Source organism: Oncorhynchus nerka, linkage group LG19, assembly GCF_034236695.1.
Source record: "Oncorhynchus nerka isolate Pitt River linkage group LG19, Oner_Uvic_2.0, whole genome shotgun sequence".
NCBI lineage: Eukaryota > Metazoa > Chordata > Actinopteri > Salmoniformes > Salmonidae > Oncorhynchus > Oncorhynchus nerka.
In genome coordinates this window covers 35,691,548-35,716,342 of record NC_088414.1, presented here as the reverse complement: position 1 = coordinate 35,716,342, position 24,795 = coordinate 35,691,548, and the positions used below count along the sequence as shown (strand labels likewise).

Here is a 24,795-nt window from a genome sequence, read left to right as displayed (position 1 = left end):
GTTATTAACACCAACACTGAATGTATTTTACACCAGTGAGTGGTGCTACCCCCCCTTTTTAAATCAATGGTTCTTTATCAGGCAAGAATTTTCCATTTATCCCCATTTAAGAACATTCATTTTTTTTTCAGTGTGGTGTTATTGGGTTTTCTGTGTTTATAGGGCTTGCATCACTTACATGAGACTGGGAAAATGCATAGAGACATAAAGGTAATGTATTGTTGGATACAAAACATGTAAACAGTTTACTCTACCCCTCATCTGAATTGAATCATTTTGGTCTGGCGTGTTGGAACTACTCCTTCATACTTACTGAAATCTAATATTTAAGTGTGTGTGTGTGTAATTGGAGCTGTGGGCGGTCCTCATGAGAGAGCATGAGACGGTGCACTCATTGTGTCACTGTGGGTTTTTCACAGGGAGCAAACGTTCTTCTGACAGAGCGAGGAGATGTCAAACTGGGTCAGTGACTGTCAACCACCCTCACACTGTCACTCACTCTCACACATCCTCTCTGCCTCTCCCATAGACGCACTCAAAAACAGATCTACTAAAATACTTTTTCTCCAACTCTCTCACGGCATCTTTTTTCCCCCAGCGGATTTTGGCGTTGCAGCTGAGATCAACGCCTCCGTTGCCAAGAGGAAGTCATTCATAGGCACGCCTTACTGGTGAGTGATCTAAGTTCGTCCATGGTACCAAAACAAGGCCATTGATCATGGTTTAGCATAGTTATCCACGGGCAGCTGTGCTCTTCTAGGATGGCACCCGAGGTGGCAGCAGTGGAGAAGAAAGGTGGCTACAACCAGCTATGTGACATCTGGGCAGTGGGCATCACCGCTATCGAGCTGGCAGAGCTTCAGCCTCCCATGTTTGACCTGCACCCCATGAGGTGAGGGCACCGTTGCTGGGATGTCACCTCTCATTATTATCAGTATACAGATTAAATCTAGTTTCATCTATCCAGTCATATTAACAGATCAGATTTTGATCATTAACACTGCGTCATGTTTCATCAACAGGTTAAGTACATACCATTTTTTTGTTCTTTTTTTCCCAGGGCCTTGATGATGATGTCAAAGAGCAGCTTCCAGCCACCCAAACTAAAGGACAAGACCAAATGGTTTAAGTTACTTTATAGTTAAAAAGTCATATAAGCTCCAGAACCGAAAGTATATACTGTATGTTACTGTGAGTGTCTAGGAGCCCATATGGTAATGACCAATAACTATCTGTTTAGGTCTGCAGACTTTCACAGCTTTGTGAAAATATCCCTCACCAAGAACCCTCGCAAGAGGCCCAGTTCGGAGAAACTGTTACAGGTACTACCTCAGAGTTCCATCCTTTTAGAGGAGCGCAACAAAATAGCATCAACGTTAATAAAAAAACAGGTGAATTCATGTCCCTAGTGGAAAAACTGTTCTGTAGTTCTTCGGGTGACAGACACTCCCCACATTATCTACGTTTTCTCTTCAGCACCCCTTTGTGAGTCAGCTGCTGACCAGGACTCTGGCCATTGAACTGCTGGACATGGCCAGCAACCCTGTTCTGCAAACCACACACACTATGGATGAGAGTGATCTTGACGTGAGCATGTCCCCCTATCCTACCCTTTCCTGAAATGTATGCTTGGGCTCAACAATATATGATGTGGATTACTATACTACTAAGATCAATATGTCACTAATGATCTGTATGTGCTGTGTATGTTGTCGTTGTGTGTTTTTGCAGACATGCAGTGCATTCCCTGATCAGATCCATTCCTTAGCGAAACACCTGCCGGTCCAAAGGACTCAGTCTGAGGAGCAGTGTGAGTAACTACAGATGTAGGATCTTAATTGGATCACCCTGTTCCAGAAACATGGAGTGTATTTGAGGTTCAAAAAAGGCTTATGAAGTTTGTAATTTGCACTTAGAAATTTCAGAATTGATTTTCCCTCATGAAAAATGTATCGACCTCTACAAACATGTATATTTAATTATATTCCACATAATAACTAACATCCTGTTGCTGCAGGATTTTTTTCCTGAAGTAGCAAACTCACCTACTCAAATTAAGATACGGCATCTGTATAGCCTCTCAGATCCTTGCCCTCTAAGCACAGCTCCTCAAGGACTCTGTTACTGATGAGCCATTGTTATGGCCAATGTAGCATTACATTACAGCATCCAGGGGCAAGCAGCCAAGGTCAGTAGGACACGAGGGGATAGTCACTGGTATCTATTCACAGAAAATGAAAGAGAGTAGTGTGAGAACAAGTGTGTTTTTGTGTACTGGTATCATTGTCATAACAAAAATATATGATTATGATAATGATGATTATCAACTACAGAGTTTATTTCATAAACTCAGCAAAAATAGAAACGTCCTCTCACTGTCAACTGTTTATTTTCAGCAAACTTAACATTTGTAAATATTTGTATGAACATAACAAGATTCAACAACAGAGACATAAACTGAACAAGTTCCACAGACATGTGACTAACAGAAATGGAATAATGTGTTCCTGAACAAAGGGGGGTCAAAACCAAAAGTAACAGGCAGTATCTGGTGTGGCCACCAGCTGCATTAAGTACTGCAATGCATCTCCTAATGGACTGCACCAGATTTGCCAGTTCTTGCTGGGAGATGTTCCACCAAGGCACCTGCAAGTTCCTAGTCATTTCTGGGGGGGAATGGCCCTAGCCCTCACCCTCTGATCCAACAGGTCCCAGACTTGGTCAATGGGATTGAGATCCGGGCACTTCGCTGGCCATGGCAGAATACTGGAATTCCTGTCTTGCAGTAAATCACGCACAGAACGAGCAGTATGGTTGGTGGCATTGTCATGCTGGAGGGTCATGTCAGGATGAGCCTGCAGGAAGGGTACCACATGAGGGAGGGGGATGTCTTCCCTGTAACGCACAGCGTTGAGATTGCCTGCAATGACAACAAGCTCAGTCTGATGATGCTGTGACACACTGCCCCAGACCATGACGGATCCTCCACCTCGAAATCGATCCCGCTCCAGAGTACAGGCCTCAGTGTAACGCTCATTCATTTGAAGATAAATGCGAATCTGACCATCACCCCTGGTGAGACAAAACCGCGACTCGTCAGCGAAGAGCACTTTTTGCCAATCCTGTCTGGTCCAGCAACGGTGGGTTTGTGCCCATAGGCGACGTTGTTGCCGGTGATGTCTGGTGAGGACCTGCCTTACAACAGGGCTACCAGCCCTCAGTCCAGCCTCTCAGCCTATTGCGAACAGTCTGAGCACTGATGGAGGGATTGTGCGTTCCTGGTGTAACTCGGGCAGTTGTTGTTGCCATCCTGTACCTGTCCCACAGGTGTGATGTTCGGGTGTACCGATCTTGTGCAGGTGTTGTTACACGTGGTCTGCCACTGCGAGGATGATCAGCTGTCCGTCCTATCTCCCTGTAGCGCTGTCTTATATGCGTCTCACAGTACAGACATTGCAGTTTATTGCCCTGGCCACATCTGCAGTCCTCATGCCTCCTTGCAGCATGCCTAAGGCACATTCACGCAGATGAGCAGGGACCCTGGGCACCTTTCTTTTGGTGTTTTTCATTGTCAGTAGAAAGGCCTCTTTTAGTGTCCTACATTTTCATAACTGTGACTTTAATTGCCTACCGTCTGTAAGCTGTTAGTGTCTTAACGACCGTTCCACAGGTGCATGTTCATTAATTGTTTATGGTTCACTGAACAAGCATGAGAAACTATGTTTAAACCCTTTACAATGAAGATCTGTGAAGTTATTTGGATTTTTCAGAATTATGTTTGAAAGACAGGGTCCTGAAAAAGGCACGTTTCTTTTATTATTATTTTTTGGCGAGTTTATTTAAAGGTGTTATTCTGGATCATAATTGTATATGTGTGTTTTCCAGTTGATCTGCTGAAATTTGGGCCTCCCATGAGGAAGGAGACTGAGCTCTCTCCTGACCTGGTGAGGATTATCTGTGTCTAACTTCTATGTTCCACAAACAGCATGTTGAACATAGAAAAACAATTTATTTATTTGTCAAATTGTCAGTGCATGAACATATTTTCCCCAACAGGGATCATATGACGAATGGAGCATTACAGGAGATGAGAAGAACTCACCGTAAGCTATTATTTCTCACACTTCCTATGTGACATCAGCCGTAATAAATCACGAATGAAAGCAACAATAACTGAATCTACTCTACATTTGAGGTGCAGAAGTCTACTGGAGTGTGTTGAGGAAGCGTTACTTGAAAGGTGAGGCTATAAGACATTCCATATACATCTCTTTTATAGCACTTACCTACCTACTGTATTGTGTCTGTAAGGTAAAACAACCGTACCTACCTACTGTATTGCGTCTGGAAGGTAAAACAACCGTACCTACCTACTGTATTGCGTCTGGAAGGTAAAACAACCGTACCTACCTACTGTATTGCGTCTGGAAGGTAAAACAACCGTACCTACCTACTGTATTGTGTCTGGAAGGTAAAACAACCGTACCTACCTACTGTATTGTGTCTGGAAGGTAAAACAACCGTACCTACCTACTGTATTGTGTCTGGAAGGTAAAACAACCGTACCTACCTACTGTATTGTGTCTGGAAGGTAAAACAACCGTACCTACCTACTGTATTGTGTCTGGAAGGTAAAACAACCGTACCTACCTACTGTATTGTGTCTGGAAGGTAAAACAACCGTACCTACCTACTGTATTGTGTCTGGAAGGTAAAACAACCGTACCTACCTACTGTATTGTGTCTGGAAGGTAAAACAACCGTACCTACCTACTGTATTGTGTCTGGAAGGTAAAACAACCGTACCTACCTACTGTATTGTGTCTGGAAGGTAAAACAACCGTACCTACCTACTGTATTGTGTCTGTAAGGTAAAACAACCGTACCTACCTACTGTATTGTGTCTGTAAGGTAAAACAACCGTACCTACCTACTGTATTGTGTCTGTAAGGTAAAACAACCGTACCTACCTACTGTATTGTGTCTGTAAGGTAAAACAACCGGTAAAAAAACAACCGTACCTACCTACTGTATTGTGTCTGTAAGGTAAAACAACCGTATTGTGTCTGTAAGGTAAAACAACCGTACCTACCTACTGTATTGTGTCTGGAAGGCAATAACACACCGAAGGAAAAAAAGAACAAAATATAATTTCCATTACAAACAAACAAACATACCAAGTAAAACAATACTGCACATTCACACCACTAGACATTTTTAATTCCCATAACATAGTATATTTGTGTCTGTTTGATATTCCTTGCAGGAGGTTAACCATAAAGAGAGCGCCCTCTGCTGAGGTGAGAGAGAACTACAGACTATCATCAGCCTCTCAGACACTCAACAATGTTTTTTTGGAACCACACCAGTGTCTGTGTTCATCTGTTGCAGCACTCTCCTGAAGATGAGGACATGGATAAAAGTGGTACCGTGAAGCGGAGTGGGGTCCTCAGCCCTGCCTTAAGGCATACCATCTCCCCATCCACTGACTCGACTCCTCCCACTGTCACACCTCCAGTCGCAGACTCCGCCCTGGCTGAACCCTCTCTCTTCAACTCCACTATCTTCTCAGACCTCTCACTTTCTTCCAACTGCTCGTTTGAAGGTACAGCACCGCACACGACACACCCAGGAACGCTAAAACAATCTATGACATCATTGCGTAACAAGTAGTGAAATCAACTGCTTTTCATGTATACTATCTGCATGACCAATTTAAGAACTGTCTCAAACCCATAATCCTGAGATGCTATGCCGCACTGAAGGGTCTGTGTGTTCCTGCAGAGGGCAGTGAGTCAAAGGGACGTTGGCCGGGAGAGACATCCTACATGGCCCTGGGGCCCCCACTGTCTCCAGAATGGAGCACACTGAGGAGGAGAACTGAGGACTCGGTGAGACACCATCAACAAGTCACTGACAGCACTTTTCAATTCATATTTTGTGCACACATGATGACAGATGATCTATCGTGGAATTTGTTTTTTCTTCAGAGAGGTGATTGTCATGGACTTCCACCCACGCCCAAAGTCCATGTAAGTCAAGATGTCTTGATATACAGCCACCAAAAAAGAAAATACCTGTTTAGTTTTAATGTCATGTGCAAAAGTACAGTGAAAAGCCTTTCTTGCAAACTCACAACCCCCAAATGCAATAATCAATAACAATTTAATACTAGGAAAAAACACGAGACATAACACAATAAGTAAGTAAGCATACTATATACAGGGTCAGTTCCATATTTACAATGTGGAGGGATGGAGGTAGATATGTATAGGGGTAAGCATACTATATACAGGGTCAGTTCCATATCTACAATGTGGAAGGATGGAGGTAGATATGTATAGGGGTAAGCATACTATATACAGGGTCAGTTCCATATCTACAATGTGGAGGGATGGAGGTAGATATGTATAGGGGTAAGCATACTATATACAGGGTCAGTTCCATATCTACAATGTGCAGGGATACTGGACCTAATATTGTGTACAATACGTTTTTTGTAGTGATTCCTATGATGATGTAAAGCATATTAGCTGGTATGTAATGAGGAGCAACTAGATGTTGCACTTGATGCGTTTATAAAATTGCTTATTCCAGTTACTAATAAACACGTACCCATTAAGACAATAACTAAAAATGGTTAAATCTCCTTTTTTAATTTTACCTTTATTTAACCAGGTAGGCTAGTTGAGAACAAGTTCTCATTTGCAACTGCGATCTGGCCAAGATAAATCACAGCAATTTGACACATACAACAACAGAGTAAAACATGGAATTAACAAAACATCCATCCAATAATAATGTAGAAAAAATAAAACAAAAAGTCTATATACAGTGAGTGCAAATGAGGTAATATGAGGGAGTTAAGGCAATAAATAGGCCATGGTGGCGAAGTAATTACAATATAGCAATAAACACTGGAATAGTAGATGTGCAGAAGATGAATGTGCAAGTAGAGATACTGGGGTGCAAAGGAAGATAAATAAATATAGTATGGGGATGAGCTAGATAGATGGGCTATTTACAGATGGGCTATGTACAGGTGCAGTGATCTGTGAGCTGCTCTGACAGCTGGTGCTTAAAGCTAGTAAGGGAGATATGAGTCTCCAGCTTCAGTGATTTTTGCAGTTCGTTCCAGTCATTGGCAGCAGAGAATCACCAGCAGCAAGAGCAGTTTCATCATTAATGCATACAGAGAAAAGAGTCGGCCTGAGAATTACTTCCGGCCCTTCTTTGGACACTGTGTTAACAACCCTCCAGGCAAGCTTCAATGCCATACAACTCTCCTTCCGTGGCCTCCAATTGCTCTTAAATACAAGTAAAACTAAATGCATGCTCTTCAAACGATCTGCTACCTGCACCTACAGAACATCAGCGGATTTGGGTGAAGGAGATATGTCCAACATCACTACTCTGGGGACTCTTATTCTCCATGGACTTTACAGTGTCCCAGGCTCTGACTTAGAACTGCCTGTGTATATTGTTCCTACGTGGACAACTACAAATACTTAGGTGTCTGGTTCAGACTGTAAACTCTCCTTCCAGACCCATATCAAACATCTCCAATCCAAAGTTAAATCTAGAATTGGCTTCCTATTTCGCAACAAAGCATCCTTCACTCATGCTGCCAAACATACCCTTGTAAAACTGACCATCCTACCAATCCTCGACTTTGGCCCCTACAAATGTCATTTACAAAATAGCCTCCAATACCCTACTCAACAAATTGGATGCAGTCTAAATCACAGTGCAATCCGTTTTGTCACCAAAGCCCATATACTACCCACCATTGCGACCTGTACGCTCTCGTTGGCTGGCCCCTACAAATCAAATTGGGCTAGACAATCTGGACCCCTACAAATCAGCAGCTTCATACTCAGCGGGCTAGACAATCTGGACCCCTACAAATCAGTCGCCAAACCCACTGGCTCCATGTCATCTACAAGACCCTGCTAGGTAAAGTCCCCCTTATCTCAGCTCTAGCCTGTTCAACCTCTCTTTCGCTGGTCACCATAGCATCTCCCACCTGTTTCTAGGTCTTGACGCTCCAGCAGGTATATCTCTCTAGTCACCCCCAAAACCAATTCTTTCTTTGGCCGCCTCTCCTTCCAGTTCTCTGCTGCCAATGACTGGAACTGAACTACAAAAATCTCTGAAACTGGAAACACTTATCTCCCTCACTAGCTTTAAGCACCAACTGTCAGAGCATCTTTCACAGATTACTGCACCTGTCTGACATAGCCCACCTATAATTTTGCACAAACAACTACCTCTTTCCCAACTGTATTTAATTTATTTATTTATTTTGCTCCTTTGCACCCCATTATTTTTATTTCTACTTTGCACATTCTTCCATTGCAAAACTACCATTCCAGTGTTTTTGCTATATTGTATTTACTTTGTCACCATGGCCTTTTTTGCCTTTACCTCCCTTCTCACCTAATTATTTTTATTTCTACTTTGCACATTCTTCCATTGCAAAACTACCATTCCAGTGTTTTGCTATATTGTATTTACTTTGTCACCATGGCCTTTTTTGCCTTTACCTAATTTGCTCACATTGTATATAGACTTGTTTATACTGTATTATTGACTGTATGTTTGTTTTACTCCATGTGTAACTCTGTGTCGTTGTATGTGTCGAACTGCTTTGCTTTATCTTGGCCAGGTCGCAATTGTAAATGAGAACTTGTTCTCAACTTGCCTACCTGGTTAAATAAAGGTGAAATAAAAAAAATGTAAGATGGTGACGAAGGAACTTTTAAAGAAATAACCAGGCATCCTCTACTGACGGGATGAGGTCAATGTCATTCCAGGATACCCTGGCCAGGTCGAATAGAAAGGCCTGCTCGCAGAAGTGTTTTAGGGAGCATTTGACAGTGATGAGGGGTGGTCGTTTGATCGCAGACCCATTACGGATGCAGGCAATGAGGCAGTGATCGCTGAGATCTTGATTGAAAACAGCAGAGGTGTATTTGGAGGGCGAGTTAGTTAGGATGATATCTATGAGGGTGCCCGTGTTTATGGATTTGGGGTTGTACCTGGTAGGTTCATTGATACATTGTGTGAGATTGAGGGCATCAAGCTTAGATTGTAGGATGGCTGGGGTGTTAAGCATGTCCCAGTTTAGGTCACCTAGCAGCACGAGCTCAGAACATAGATGGGGGGCAATCAAATCACATATGGTGTCGAGGGCACAGCTGGGGGCTGAGGGTGGTCTATAGCAAGCGGCCACGGTGAGAGACTTGTTTCTGAAAAGGTGAATTTTTTGAAGTAGAAGCTCGAATTGTTTGGGTACAGACCTGGATAGTAGGACAGAACTCTGCAGGCTATCTTTGCAGTAGATTGCAACACCGCCCCCTTTGGCAGTTCTATCTTGGCGGAAAATGTTATAGTTAGGGATGGCGATTTCAGGGTTTTTGGTGGTTTTCCTAAACCAGGATTCAGACATGGCTAAGACACCCGGGTTGGCAGAGTGCTAAAGGAGTGAGTAAAACAAACTTAGGGAGGAGGCTTCTAATGTTAACATGCATGAAACCAAGGCTTTTACTGTTACACAAGTCAACAAATGAGAGCACCTGGGGAGTGGGAGTGGAGCTAGGCACTGCAGGACCCGGATTAACCTCTACATCACCAGAGGAGAAGTAGGATAAGGGTACGGCTAAGGGCTATACGAACTGGCCGTCTAGCACGTTCGGAACAGAGTAAAAGGAGCAGGTTTCTGGGCACGATAGAATATATTCAAGGCAGAGTGTGTAGACAAAGGTAAAGTAGGATGTGAGTACAGTGGAGGTAAACCTAGGCATTGAGTAATGATGAGAGAGATCAAGTCTCCAGAGACGTTTAAACTAGGTGATGTCATCGCATGTGTAGGAGGTGGAACAACACGGTTGGTGAAGACATATTGAGCAGGGATTGATGAGGAATTGAAAAATTGTATGGTTAAGAGGGATGAGGCAAATGGTATGGCAAATAAGTCTGGCAGCCCAACCAAATTATGAAAGACAAGAATTGTACTTTGAATTAAAGTCAGTGTGGAAGAGGTGAAGAAATTGTCTATCAACATTGACAAGCCACTGGGGTCTGACAATCTGGATGGAAAATTACTGAGGATAATAGTGGACGATATTGCCACTCCTATTTGCCACATCTTCAATTTAAGCCTGATAGTAAGTGTCTGCCATCAGGCCCCGGGGAAGCTAAAGTCATTCTGGTACCCTTGAATAGTAAAACCCCCTTTTACTGGCTCAAATAACTGACCAATCAGCCTGTTACCAACCCTTAGTAAACTTCTGGAAAGATTTGTTTGACCAGATACAATGCTTTTTCACAGTAAACAAATTGACAACAGACTTTCAGCACGCATATAAAGGACACTGAACAAGCACAGCACTTACACAAATTACTGATGATTGGCTGAGAGAAATTTATGATAAAATGATTGTGGGGGCTGTCTTGTTAGACTCCAGTGCAGCTTTTGACATTATTGATCATAGTCTGCTGCTGGAAAAATCTGGTGTGTTATGGCTTTACACCCCCTGCTATAATGTGGATAAAGAGTTACTTGTCTAACAGAACACAGAGTGTGTTCTTTAATGGAAGCCTCTCAAACATAATCCAGGTAGAAGTAGGAATTCCCCAGGGTAGGAACCTTGCTTTCTACTAACAACATGCCACTGGCTTTGAGTAAGGTCAGTGTGTCTATGTATACGGATGACTCAACACTATACATGTCAGCTACTACAGCGACTGAAATGACAGCAACACTTAACAAAGAGCTGCAGTTAGTTTCGGAATGGGTAGCAAGGAATAAGTTAGTCCTAAATATTTCCAAAACTGAAATTATTGTATTTGGGACAAATCATTCGCTAAACCTCAACTACATTTCGTAATGAATAATGTGGAAATTGAGGAAGTTGAGGTGACTAACTGCTTGGAGTTACACTGGATTGTAAACTGTCATGGTCAAAACATATTGATACAACAGTAGCTAAGATGGGGAGAAGTATATCTATAATAAAGTGATGCTCTGCATTCTTAACAACACTATCAACAAGGCAGGACCTACAGGCCCTAGTTTTGTAACACCTGGACTACTGTTCAGTCATGTAGTCAGGTGCCACAAAGAAGGACTTGGGAAAATTGCAGTTGACTCAAAACAGGGCAGAACGGCTGGCCCTTAAAAGTACACGGAGAGCGAACATTAATGACATGCATGTCAATCTCCCATGGCTCAAAGTGGAAGAGGGATTGCATCATCATTACTTGTTTTCGTAAGAGGTGTTGACAAGCTGAAGGTACCGAGCTGTCTGTTTAAACTAATAGCACACAGCTCAGAGACCCATGCATACCCCACAAGACATTTCACCAGAGGTCTCTTCACAGTCCCCAAGTCCAGAACAGACTATGGGAGGTGCACAGTACTACATAGAGCCATGACTACATGGAACTCTCCACATCAGGTAACAGCAGTAGAATCATATTTAAAAAGCATGTAGAAATACAGCTTATAGAACAGCAGGGACTGTGAAGTAACACAAACAGAGGCACAGACACATGCATACACACACAATAACATACGCACTATGCACACACGTATACATAGATTTTGTTGTAGATATGTGGTAGTGGAGTATGGACCTGAGGGCACATACTTAGTGTGTTGTGAATAACTGCCTTAATTCTGCCGGAACCCAGTAAGAGTAGCTGAATGGGGATCCATAATAAATACATATATATATACACTGCTCACTTAAACAACACAATGTAACTCCAAGTCAAGCACACTTCTGTGAAATCAAACTGTCCAGTTAGGAAGCAACACTGATTGACAATACATTTCAATTTCACATGCTGTTGTGCAAATGGAATAGACAACAGTTGGAAATTATAGGCAATTAGCAAACACCCCCAATAAAGGAGTGGTTCTGCAGGTGGTGACCACAGACCACTTCTCAGTTCCTATGCTTCCTGGCTGATGTTTTGGTCACTTTTGAATGCTGGCGGTGCTTTCACTCTAGTGGTAGCATGAGACGGAGTCTACAACCCACACAAGTGGCTCAGGTAGTGCAGCTCATCCATGATGGCACATCAATGTGAGCTGTGGCAAGAAGGTTTGCTGTGTCTCAGCGTAATGTCAAGAGCATGGAGGCGCTACCAGGAGACAGGCCAGTACATCAGGAGATGTGGAGGAGGCCGTAGGAGGGCAACAACCCAGCAGCAGGACCGCTACCTCCGCCTTTGTGCAAGGAGGAGCAGGAGGAGCACTGCCAGAGCCCTGCAAAATGACCTCCAGCAGGCCACAAATGTGCATGTGTCTGCTCAAACGGTCAGAAACCGACTCCATGAGGGTGGTATGAGGGCCCGACGTCCACAGGTGGGGGTTGTGCTTACAGCCCAACACCGTGCAGGACGTTTGGCATTTGCCAGAGAACACCAAGATTGGCAAATTCGCCACTGGCGCCCTGTGCTCTTCACAGATGAAAGCAGGTTCACACTGAGCACATGTGACAGACGTGACAGTCTGGAGACGCCGTGGAGAACGTTCTTCTGCCTGCAACATCCTCCAGCATGACCATTTTGGCTGTGGGTCAGTCATGGTGTGGGGTGGCATTTCTTTGGGGAGCCGCACAGCCCTCCATGTGCTTGCCAGAGGTAGCCTGACTGCCATTAGGTACCGAGATGAGATCCTCAGACCCCTTGTGAGACCATATTCTGGTGCGGTTGGCCCTGGGTTCCTCCTAATGCAAGACAATGCTAGACCTCATGTGGCTGGAGTGTGTCAGCAGTTCCTGCAAGAGGAAGGCATTGATGCTATGGACTGGCCCGCCCGTTCCCCAGACCTGAATCCAATTGAGCACATCTGGGACATCATGTCTCACTCCATCCACCAACGCCATGTTGCACCACAGACTGTCCAGGAGTTGGCGGATGCTTTAGTCCAGGTCTGGGAGGAGATCCCTCAGGAGACCATCCGCCACCTCATCAGGAGCATGCCAGGCATTGTAGGGAGGTCATACAGGCACGTGGAGGACACACACACTACTGAGCCTCATTTTGACTTGTTTTAAGGACATTACATCAAAGTTGGATCAGCCTGTAGTGTGGTTTTCCACTTTCCTTTTGAGTGTGACTCCAAATCCAGACCTCCATGGGTTGATAAATTTGATTTCCATTGATAATTTTTGTGTGATTTTGTTGTCAGCACATTCAACTATAAAGAAAAAAGTATTTAATAAGAATATTTCATTCATTCAGATCTAGAATGTGTTATTTTAGTGTTCCCTTTATTTTTTTGAGCAGTGTGTGTGTATATATATATATATATATATATATATATATATATGATAAACAGAGTAGCAGCAGCTTGCGTCTGGGTGGGTGTTTAGAGTCAGTATAAATGTCAGTGCTTATTAAGTGTTTGTGTGTGTGTTGGAGTGACAGTGTGTGAGTGTGTAGGTCCCTGTGAGTGTGCATAGAGACAGTCTGTGTAGCTATGTATCAGTCTTATTGCTTGGGGATAGAAGTTGTTCAAGAGCCTGTCGGTGTCAGACTTGATGCACTGGTACCGCCTGCCATGCGGAAAGCCGAGAGAATAGTCTATGGCTTAGGTGGTTGGAATCTTTAACAATTTTCCTGGTGAACAGGCAGTAAAGGAGGTGACTAAGCACACACCCCTGTGGGGCCCCTGTATTGAGGGTCAACGTGGCGGAGGTGATGTTGCCTCCCGTCACCACCTATGGTCGGCCCATCAGGAAGTCGATGATCCAGTTGCAGAGGGAGGTTGTTCAGACCCAAAGTCCTAAGCTTGGTGACGAGCTTGGAGGTGACAGTGTGGTTTTATAACGCTGAGCTGTAGTCAATGAACAGCATTCTCACGTAGGTTTTCCTCTTGTTTAGGTGGGTGAGGGCAATGTGGAGAGCAATTGAGATTGCATCGCCTATGGATCTGTTGGGGCAGTATGCAAATTGAGTGGGTCTAGGGTGTCTGGGATGGTGGAGTTAATGTGTGCCATAACCAGCCTCTCAAAGCACTTCATGACCACAGAAGTGAGTGCCACAGGGCGGTGGTCATTGTGGCAGGAAGTCTTAGAGTTCTTGAGGACAGGAATGATGGTGGTCATCTTAAAACATGTGGTGATTACAGACTGGGACAAGGAGAGGTTGAAAATGAATATGAATATGCCTGCCAGCTGTTCTGCGCATGCTCTGAGAACGCGCCCTGGAATAACCTATGGACCCGCGGGTGTTGACCTGATTTAAAGACCTTTCTCACATCGGCATTGGAGAGCGAGATCACCCAATCCTTTGGGTCGGTGACGGCCCTCACACCCAGCACAATGTTGTTGTTGTCAAAGCGTGCATAAAATGCATTGAGTTCGTCTGGTAGAGTGTCATTGTTGGGCAGATCACGGTTGGGTCTTCCTTTGTATTCCGTAATAGACTGTATCCCCTACCACATTCGGCGTGTGTAGTATGATTCCACCTTATTACTATATTGCCTTTTTCTTGTTTGATAACTCTGCGGAGGTCATAGCGGGACTGAAATGATGTACAGTGTATATTGACCCACACAATCTTTTCCAGATGGGGGCCTGTTTTTCCAAGGTGTTTAATGGCTGTCCATTGAAGATTCACTGTGCTGTCACATGGGTCCTGCCAAAGACTAAAGGTACGCACAGGTTATAAAGACAAACAATAGGTAAATGGAGCTTCTGTCAAACCAGTCAGATCTCAGGGATAATGTCTGACTTTCCTCCCTCAGATCAACACCTCATCCTGGGGACGGAGGAGGGCATCTACACCCTGAACCTCAACGAGCTCCATGAGGACACCATGGAGAAGGTAGCTACCATCAATTGGTTTAACACAAAAAGCAGTGTTGCTCTACCTGTCATTTTTTTGTTGTAATGTATTATTATGTATATATTTTTTTCAGTTATTACCCCAGAGGTGCAGCTGGCTGTATGTCATGAACAACGTGCTAATGTCTATCTCAGGTAGGGCCCTCCGTGTCTCCACCACACCCTAATACTTCTGTTATATCTAGATGTGTGTGTTGACTGTCTTTGTGCTCCGTAGGGAAATCATCCCAGCTGTGCTCCCAGAGGCTGACTACCCTGTTTGACCGTAGACATCTGCAGAAGAGGCAGGGCCACCTGTACATCAATGCCCACCGCCTCACTGAGAGGATCAACTCAAGGTAGGGACACCCCACCACTGGTCAGAAGGAGGCTGTAGTGAAAATACCAATGGTTTATATACAGTGCCTTGCGAAAGTATTCGGCCCCCTTGAACTTTGCGACCTTTTGCCACATTTCAGGCTTCAAACATAAAGATATAAAACTGTATTTTTTTGTGAAGAATCAACAACAAGTGGGACACAATCATGAAGTGGAATGACATTTATTGGATATTTCAAACTTTTTTAACAAATCAAAAACTGAAAAATTGGGCGTGCAAAATTATTCAGCCCCCTTAAGTTAATACTTTGTAGCGCCACCTTTTTGCTGCGATTACAGCTGTAAGTCACTTGGGGTATGTCTCTATCAGTTTTGCACATCGAGAGACTGACATTTTTTCCCATTCCTCCTTGCAAAACAGCTCGAGCTCAGTGAGGTTGGATGGAGAGCATTTGTGAACAGCAGTTTTCAGTTCTTTCCACAGATTCTCGATTGGATTCAGGTCTGGACTTTGACTTGGCCATTCTAACACCTGGATATGTTTATTTTTTAACCATTCCATTGTAGATTTTGCTTTATGTTTTGGATCATTGTCTTGTTGGAAGACAAATCTCCGTCCCAGTCTCAGGTCTTTTGCAGACTCCATCAGGTTTTCTTCCAGAATGGTCCTGTATTTGGCTCCATCCATCTTCCCATCAATTTGAACCATCTTCCCTGTCCCTGCTGAAGAAAAGCAGGCCCAAACCATGATGATGCCACCACCATGTTTGACAGTGGGGATGGTGTGTTCAGGGTGATGAGCTGTGTTGCTTTTACGCCAAACATAACGTTTTGCATTGTTGCCAAAAAGTTCCATTTTGGTTTCATTCTGACCAGAGCACCTTCTTCCACATGTTTGGTGTGTCTCCCAGGTGGCTTGTGGCAAACTTTAAACAACACTTTTTATGGATATCTTTAAGAAATGGCTTTCTTCTTGCCACTCTTCCATAAAGGCCAGATTTGTGCAATATACGACTGATTGTTGTCCTATGGACAGAGTCTCCCACCTCAGCTGTAGATCTCTGCAGTTCATCCAGAGTGATCATGGGCCTCTTGGCTGCATCTCTGATCAGTCTTCTCCTTGTATGAGCTGAAAGTTTAGAGGGACGGCCAGGTCTTGGTAGATTTGCAGTGGTCTGATACTCCTTCCATTTCAATATTTTCGCTTGCACAGTGCTCCTTGGGATGTTTAAAGCTTGGGAAATCTTTTTGTATCCAAATCTGGCTTTAAACTTCTCCACAACAGTATCTCGGACCTGCCTGGTGTGTTCCTTGTTCTTCATGATGCTCTCTGCGCTTTTAACGGACCTCTGAGACTATCACAGTGCAGGTGCATTTATACGGAGACTTGATTACACACAGGTGGATTGTATTTATCATCATTAGTCATTTAGGTCAACATTGGATCATTCAGATATCCTCACTGAACTTCTGGAGAGAGTTTGCTGCACTGAAAGTAAAGGGGCTGAATAATTTTGCACGCCCAATTTTTCAGTTTTTGATTTGTTAAAAAAGTTTGAAATATCCAATAAATGTCGTTCCACTTCATGATTGTGTCCCACTTGTTGTTGATTCTTCACAAAAAAATGCAGTTTTATATCTTTATGTTTGAAGCCTGAAATGTGGCAAAAGGTCGCAAAGTTCAAGGGGGCCGAATACTTTCACAAGGCACTGTATATACACTAGATAACTAATAGGGGGCGCTGTGTTGAAGCCACTGACTCCATCTTGGCATTCTCCCAATGTCCCACAAAAATACTTTGGACACTAGAAATCCATTTATCAATGTCTACATTTGTGTTTGCCACATGTATTCCATTACAGACACTTTAATGCATACTTTTACATTATATTTTGTGAGCTAAACATACAAATAGAAAATGAAAAATATATACAAACATTTTCCTTCGTGTAGTTAAAAAAATATATATATTATTAATGTAACTGCCCCCACTACAACAATAACATACTAAATGCATGGAATTTGGACCTTGAAACATTTAATTGGAATACAGTAGAATTTCATTCATTCCTATGGAGGACTGCTCCTACTGGGAAGTGCCAATATAGCCAACAGGGGGCTTCAAATCCTCTCAATGGCCAATACATAGCATCAGCAATCCAGGGTTTCTATATATTATTGGAAAATACCAGAGCACTGATACTAACATGAAAGGAAGGGAAATCATCCTGGAAATTGTACCCCAAAAAATGTCATGTTAATGTGTTCTCTGTTTTAGAAAGTTTTCTGTGTCTGGGAAGATATCAGACACCAAAGGCTGTCGACACTGCAGTGTTGGTAAGAAACATGTTATTTTAGTCTAAAATGGAGGTGTACTGCACAGTATCTATGACTAAGACGACATCTCTCTCTCTCTCTCTCCCTTTCTTTCTGTCTCCCTTCTGCCTTATCAATGCTTCTCAGTGCATAACCCGTACACTGACAGCACATTTTTGTGTGCTGTTGTACCAACTGGCCTTGTCCTACTTCTATGGTATGAGCCTCTTCAGAAGTTCATGCAACTCAAGGTGTGTGATCCCAATGCACATATATACAATTCTAGCATAGCTTTTAAAAAAAAAAAAAATATATATATATATACACAGTACCAGTCAAAAGTTGACACACCTACACATTCCAGTTTTTTTTCCTTCTATATTTCTATAACACATATGGAATCATGTAGTTACCAAAAAAGTGTTAAACAAATCAAAACATTTTTTATATTTGAAATTCTTTGAAGTAGCCACCCTTTGCCTTGATAACAGCTTTCACACTCTTGGCATTCTCTCAACCAGCTTCATGAGGTAGTCACCTGGAATGCATTTCAATTAACAGGTGTGCCTTTTTAAAAGTTAATTTGTGGAATTTCTTTCCTTAATGCAAATCAGTTTTGTTATGGCAAGGTAGGAGTGGCATACAGAAGATAGCCCTATTTGGTCAAATACCAAGTCCATATTATGGCCAGAACAGTTCAAATAAGCAAAGAGAAACGACAGTCCATCATTACTTTAAGACATGAAGGTCAGTCAATCAGGAACATTTCAAGAACTTTAAAAGTTTCTTCAAGTGCAGTCGCAAAAACCATCAAGCACTATGATGAAACTGGCTCTCATGAGGACCACCACAGGAAGGGAAGACCCAGAGTTACATCTGCTGCAGAGGATAAGTTCATTAGAGTTACCAGCCTCAGAAATTGCAGCCCAAATAAATGCTTCACAGGGTTCAAGTAACAGAAACACATCTCAACGGCAACTGTTCAGAGGAGAATATGTGAATCAGGCCTTCATCAAATCTAATCAAATTTATTTATTTAGCCCGTACATCAGCTGATAATTCAAAGTGCTGTACAGAAAACCAGCCTAAAATCCCAAACAGCAAGCAATGCAGGTGTAGAAGCACAGTTGAATTGCTCCAAAGAAACCACTACTACAGGAAACCAATAAAAAGAAGAGACTTGCTTGGGCTAAGAAACACGAGCAATGTATATTAGACCAGTGGGAATCTGTCCCTTGGCTACCACAGCATTCTGCAGCAATACGCCATCCCATCTGGTTTGCGCTTAGTGGGAGTTTCATTTGTTTTTCAACAATAACCCAACACACCTCCAGGTTTTGTAACGGCTATTTGACCAAGAAGGAGAGTGATGGAGTGCTGCATCAGATGACCTGGCCTCCACAATAACCCAACCTCAACCCAATTGAGATGGTTTGGGATGAGTTGGACCGCAGAGTGAAGGAAAAGCAGCCAACAAGTGCTCAGTATATGTGGGAACTCCTTGAAGCCTGTTGGAAAAGCAATCCAGGTGAAGCTGGTTGAGGGAACGCCAAGAGTGTTGTCGTGTCTTTACTATCATTAAATGTAAAGACTGTTATTTTATCAAATCAATTCTCTATGTAATTATTATTATCATTATTATGTGATGAAACTAATCATGTAAACTTGAATTAACTAGGAAGTCGGGGCACCACTGGAAAATGTTTGTCTCTATTTCCCGAATCGACTCTTCATATATTTTCATATCTAATTGAGTACGGTCTTCTTTTAATGATTGTTAGTCTTTACCTTCCATTAGTCTCATTCCAAACGTCGTAAAATTCTTGGTTTTCTGCACGAACCCAAGCTTAAATTATGAATCAGCGATATACAAATCCGCTTTAATTAATTATTTACTAACTAATGAAATCACAGAAATACATGAAAACACACACAATTAGTTCATACATTGGGTTGCTACATGATACAATGAAAAAGTCCCTAGTGGGCTAAACTGATATGACAGCTTGGTAGACAAAAAGAAAGGGGTTGGACTGAGAGGACAGAGCAGAAAAGACCAATGGATTCACTACACACAGACTATAATTATATTCATTGAAATGCTAATCCTTTGTACATGAGCTCATTCGAGAATAATTGCAATGTACAGTTGAAGTCGGAAGTTTACATACACTTAGGTTGGAGTCATTAAAACTAGTTTTTCAACCACTCCACAAATTTCTTGTTAACAAACTATAGTTTTGGCAAGTCGGTTAGGACATCTACTTTGTGCATGACACAATTCATTTTTCCAACAATTATTTACAGTCAGATTATTCCACTTATAATTCACGGTATCACAATTCCAGTGGGTCAGAAGTTAACATGCACTAAGTTGACTGTGCCTTTTAAACAGCTTGTAAAATTCCAGAAAATGATGTCATGCCTTTAGAAGCTTCTGATAGGCTAATTGACATCATTTTAGTCAATTGGAGGTGTACCTGTGGATGTATTTCAAGGCCTACCTTCAAACTCAGTGCCTCCTTGCTTGACATCATGGGAACATTTTTTTTAAATCAGCCAAGATCTCAGAAAACAAATTGTAGACCTCCACAAATCTGGTTCATCCTTGGGAGCAATTTCCAAATGCCTGAAGGTACCACATTCATCTGTACAAACAATAGTACGCAAGTATAAACACCATGGGACCATGCAGCCATCATACCGCTCAGGATGGAGACGCGTTCTGTCTCCTAGAGATGAACGTACTTTGGTGTGAAAAGTGCAAATCAATCCCAGAACAACAGCAAAGGACCTTGTGAAGATGCTGAAAGAAACAGGTACACAAGTATCTATATCCACAGTAAAACGAGTCCTATATCGACATAACCTGAAAGCCTGCTTTAGCAAGGAAGAAGCCACTGCTCCAAAACTGCCATAAAAAAGCCAGACTACGGTTTGCAACTGCACATGGGGACAAAGATCGTACTTTTTGGAGAAATGTCTTCTGGTCTGATAAAACAAAAATAGAACTCATTGGCCGTAACAACCCTCGTTATGTTTGGAGGAAAAAGGGGAAGGCTTGCAAGCCAATGAACACCATCTCAACCATGAAGCACGGGGGTGTTAGCATCATGTTGTGGGGGTGCGTTGCTGCAGGAGGGACTGGTGCACTTCACAAAATAGATGGCATCAAGAGGGAGGAAAATATGTGGATATATTGACGCAACATCTCAAGACATCAGTCAGGAAGTTAAAGCTTGGTTGCAAATGAGTCTTCCAAATGGACAATGACCCCAAGCATACTTCCAAATTTGTCAAAATGGCTTAAGGACAACAAAGTCAAGGTATTGGAGTGGCTATCACAAAGCCCCGACCTCAATCCTATAGAAAATGTGTGGGCAGAACTGAAAAAGCATGTGTGAGCAAGGAGGCTTACATACCTGTCTCAGTTACACCAGCTCTGTCAGGAGGAATGGGCCAAAATTCACCCAACTTATTGTGGGAAGCTTGTGGAAGGCTACCTGAGACGTTTGACCCAAGTTAAACCATTTAAAGGCAATACTACCAAATACTAATTGAGTGTATGTAAACTTCTGACCCACTGGGAATGTGATGAAAGCTGAAATCATTCTCTGCTATTATGCTGACATTTCACTTTCTTAAAATAAAGTAGTGATCCTAACTGACCTAAAATAGAATTTTTACTTGGATTAAATGTCAGGAATTGTGAAACTGAGTTTAAATGTTTTGGGCTAAGGTGTATATAAACTTCCGACTTCAAATGTATATATATTTGCGCCCATATGTCGTTGTTGTCTTCTCTGTTGGAATCCTCGGTCATCCTGTAGAGTCTCTGGTTAACTTTCATTGAAGTCAGTCTTTTGTGTTTGTAGGTGGTTAGGATGGATACTTCAGAGTACCATTCGGAAATGTTCTCATAGAGTATATACTTCAGCGGTTGTCGGTAATCTTGTTCTAGGTTTCCGTAATTTCTAGCTGCAGACTAGTAAATATTCATCTAAGATTTGCTCTTAGTCTGTGGGCATTGATAGTCTCATAGTTTAACCATTTCCAGCCGTGTAGCCAATATTCCACGTGATATAGTCTTGTCCTTTGGTAGAGTTGTAGTTTAAACCACTTCACACACCAGCGTCACCTGGCATGTTTTGGTCTTAACCATTCAAGACGTCCAGCTTACTGTGGGTCTCTTTGGCATGAAATGTACATTTCGCCACAGGTGGTTTTATACATTTCAGTAGAAAAGGGCGGTTCCATGATGCCAGATGTAATGGCTGGCCTAACGGGGGCGTGGCCATTGACAAGTTCAACTTTATATGGAAGAAAATTCTCTCATTTTCAAGGTTAATATCACATTACATCGTTTCATGTTTAATCACATACGTTTCACAATATTTAGATCTAAACCTGACAGCTGGGACATGTACACTTTAGGAGATACCGTTATGTGTGTTTCCTGTCCTTCATGAGATCACCAAATGAAACACACTCATCATAACTGTCCCTTAAGCATCCACAGACCATTCTCAAAAGTAGAAATATTGTTTTAATTCTCCCATTTTGGGGATTTAGGAGTTTAGCCAAGTGAAGTCATTTGTTCTCTCCGTGCTCTCTCCCTCTCTACTGCATGGCAGTTTCTACCTGATATTTATGACCCGAGGTACTAAATCTGGTTTAGGAGAGAGATTGAGGGAGGGAGGGAGGGAGGGAGGGAGGGAGGGGGGAGCCACGATCTACACCCAAAAAGGGCCACGTCATGACCGTGTGTAAACCTTTCATCAAGGCAAAGGGTGGCTTACACTTTTTTTTGGTTACTACATAATTCCATTTGTGTTTTTTCAAAGTTTTGATGTCTTCACTATTATTCTATAATGTAGAAAAAAGTAAAAATAAAGAAAAACCCTTAAATGAGTAGGGGTGTCCAAACTATTGACTGCTACTGTATATAGAAAAGCAAAGAATTCCGACGATGTCCTCCCGCTCTCTCCTTCCCCTCTCAGTACATAGCTGTGAGTCTCCCAGAAACCCTCCCCATCTTTGAGCTGCTTGTCCTGGAGACTGATGAGCTGCCACAGGTGTGTGTAGGTGTGAGTAGGCTACAGACCCCTGTCAAGACCTGTGAGCGGGTCCACTTTGACATCATCCACCTGAATGACACACCAAGAGCCCAGTCAGGTACTGTAGATGGAATCGATGTCATTATTATTATGATAATCACCCTCCATCACTAATTGGATATTTTAATGTAGTTTTAATCTAGACAAACACCAGCAGAGTGTACAAGCTGTGATGCTATTGTTTGTGATGTTTTCACAGATAGTCGATCTATGAAGGTGATGCAGGTAACCCAGCTGGACAGAGACACAGTCCTGATCGGTCTGGAGAGTGAGTTCATTCTTCTTCTTTTTTTCAATAGTCTTCTTTCAGTATCATTTGGTCAGGAACATTGGATGTGCTAGTGTTCTATTCAGAGCGATAAAGACTCTTGAATGAAAGAAAAAAAAGCAATGATTGAATTGTGACCGTTTTTCCATTGTACCTTTGCAGATACTGTGAACATTGTGAACCTGGATGGCAGCCCAAGCAAAGGGATGACCTCAACGTTGACCTTTGACTTTTCCATTGAGACTATTGGTAAGGGAATAGATGCGTTCTGATTTCTAATCATTTAGCTTGGTGTCTGGATTGGAGCAGAGGAGGCTGCTGAGGGGGGCTCAAAATGGCTGGAATGGAGTCAATGGAAAGGTATCAAACGTGGTTGAGACCATTCCATTGACTCCTTTCCAGCCATTACTATGAGCCGTCCTCCCCTCAGCAGCCTCAACTGGATAGGAGGTGAATAAATTGTTCTTTGCAGTATGTTTGCAGGACAGTGTTCTGGCTTTCTGGAAGCATGGGCTTAAAGGTAGAAGCCTACATAGTGATGAGGTAAGGCAGAACAAGTTTTTCATGCCAGGCCAGCTTTTCGGTGTTGTCAGACTCTCCTATTGAGAATAAAATGCTGTTGTGACATCTGTGATGTTTTTCATAGGTTACACAAGAGATCACGGATGAAAGTCGAATATTCAGAGTCTTGGGAACCTCAAGGCATGTCTCTTAATTATAGGAGTTTGATAGCAATTTGATAACAAAACATTTCTGTCAAATCATTGAAGCAAAATAAAAAATGTGTTGCACATTAACATATGCTTTCATTCCTCAGGGACATTATCTTGCAGAGTACTCCCACGGACAATCCATCTGCCTTAAGCAACTTGTACATCCTGACAGGTCATGAGAGTAGCTACTGAAGAAATCGGAGAATGGAGGACCTTCTGTCTCGAGGAAGTACACAGCAGTCTCCTGCTACTCCTAAAAGGACAAGCGCCAAGTCAATAAGGATGGAACAAGGAGCAAAGCTGCTTACAATGGCGAGTTGTTTGCAGAAGAGACACTGCAGGAACTGTCTGAGCTGTGATTGGAGTGGGTATCCTCAGGCTTTCTTCACATCCATGTGCCAAATGGACCTGTGAATATCAGTGGTTCTTAACATTACCATTGGTCTAGGCTACATAAAGATCTTGGCAAGGATTTAAAACCACACTTGTGTGCATTCATCTGACTGGTTGTGACTGGGAGAGTTTCCCCCCCCCGCCCCAACTGTATCTCAAGACTGTCTAAGTCTGCAGTAACCCAGTACCAGTCTGGCCAATACTTCCCATAGGGCTGTTGTGTCAGTACTGAAGGGAAGAAAAGTAGAGGTCACAGTGTCCATGGTGTGAGGTGGAAAGCAATGGTATCATGTAGTAGCAGCTCTGTGTGTAGGCTACCTGAGAAGAAGTTCTATGCAGTGAAAAACACTTATTCACCATGGGTTGATGCATAGGAGGCTGCTGAGTGAAGGATGGCTCATAATAGTGGCCGGAACGGAGCAAATGAAGGGCATTAAACACCTGGAAACCATGTGTTTGAAGTATTTGATACCATTCTACTGATTCAGCTCCAGTCATTACCACAAGCCTGTTTTCACAGATTAAGGTTCCACCAACCTCCTGTGGCTGATAGAGAATAAATATGGAAAACATAAGTGACAGCAATTGTTTTTTCAGTGTTCTAATTAGCGGGATCAAATGTCAACAAGATGTGATTTATAGAGGCCTATTAGATTTGTTGTGCTGTGAAGCTGGCTGCTATACTCAAAATAAAAACTGACCAGATGGATATTTGGTTCCCTGTCAAGCAGAAACAAATCATTCATATCCATATGTTTCTTATTTTATGTCCATATGTTTAAATATAGTCAATTGTTTTGTCCAG

The 24,795-nt window shown here is 42.6% G+C and overlaps 1 protein-coding gene across 2 annotated transcripts in view; it reads left to right on the top strand.

The window, feature by feature from the left end:
• The window catches only part of LOC115101472 (mitogen-activated protein kinase kinase kinase kinase 2-like), a 29,466-nt gene extending 4,749 nt beyond the window's left edge, over nucleotides 1–24,717 (top strand). Inside the window, exons 6-32 of one of the 2 annotated variants that reach the window (XM_029620980.2) lie at nucleotides 163–210; nucleotides 420–462; nucleotides 599–671; nucleotides 761–892; nucleotides 1,061–1,123; nucleotides 1,241–1,322; nucleotides 1,477–1,587; nucleotides 1,732–1,810; nucleotides 3,886–3,944; nucleotides 4,057–4,103; nucleotides 4,196–4,240; nucleotides 5,267–5,300; nucleotides 5,392–5,605; nucleotides 5,785–5,891; nucleotides 5,991–6,032; nucleotides 14,587–14,671; nucleotides 14,765–14,844; nucleotides 14,939–14,999; nucleotides 15,082–15,202; nucleotides 17,462–17,520; nucleotides 17,647–17,750; nucleotides 22,500–22,674; nucleotides 22,816–22,884; nucleotides 23,047–23,133; nucleotides 23,357–23,427; nucleotides 23,531–23,586; nucleotides 23,702–24,717. In XM_029620980.2, coding sequence (XP_029476840.1) covers nucleotides 163–210; nucleotides 420–462; nucleotides 599–671; nucleotides 761–892; nucleotides 1,061–1,123; nucleotides 1,241–1,322; nucleotides 1,477–1,587; nucleotides 1,732–1,810; nucleotides 3,886–3,944; nucleotides 4,057–4,103; nucleotides 4,196–4,240; nucleotides 5,267–5,300; nucleotides 5,392–5,605; nucleotides 5,785–5,891; nucleotides 5,991–6,032; nucleotides 14,587–14,671; nucleotides 14,765–14,844; nucleotides 14,939–14,999; nucleotides 15,082–15,202; nucleotides 17,462–17,520; nucleotides 17,647–17,750; nucleotides 22,500–22,674; nucleotides 22,816–22,884; nucleotides 23,047–23,133; nucleotides 23,357–23,427; nucleotides 23,531–23,586; nucleotides 23,702–23,789 — 2,235 coding nt within the window. In that variant the 3' untranslated portion in view covers nucleotides 23,790–24,717. The remainder of the gene's footprint in view (nucleotides 1–162; nucleotides 211–419; nucleotides 463–598; nucleotides 672–760; nucleotides 893–1,060; nucleotides 1,124–1,240; nucleotides 1,323–1,476; nucleotides 1,588–1,731; nucleotides 1,811–3,885; nucleotides 3,945–4,056; nucleotides 4,104–4,195; nucleotides 4,241–5,266; nucleotides 5,301–5,391; nucleotides 5,606–5,784; nucleotides 5,892–5,990; nucleotides 6,033–14,586; nucleotides 14,672–14,764; nucleotides 14,845–14,938; nucleotides 15,000–15,081; nucleotides 15,203–17,461; nucleotides 17,521–17,646; nucleotides 17,751–22,499; nucleotides 22,675–22,815; nucleotides 22,885–23,046; nucleotides 23,134–23,356; nucleotides 23,428–23,530; nucleotides 23,587–23,701) is intronic. The other variant, XM_029620981.2, reaches the window with a different exon arrangement.
• The last annotated feature ends 78 nt before the right edge of the window (nucleotides 24,718–24,795 follow it).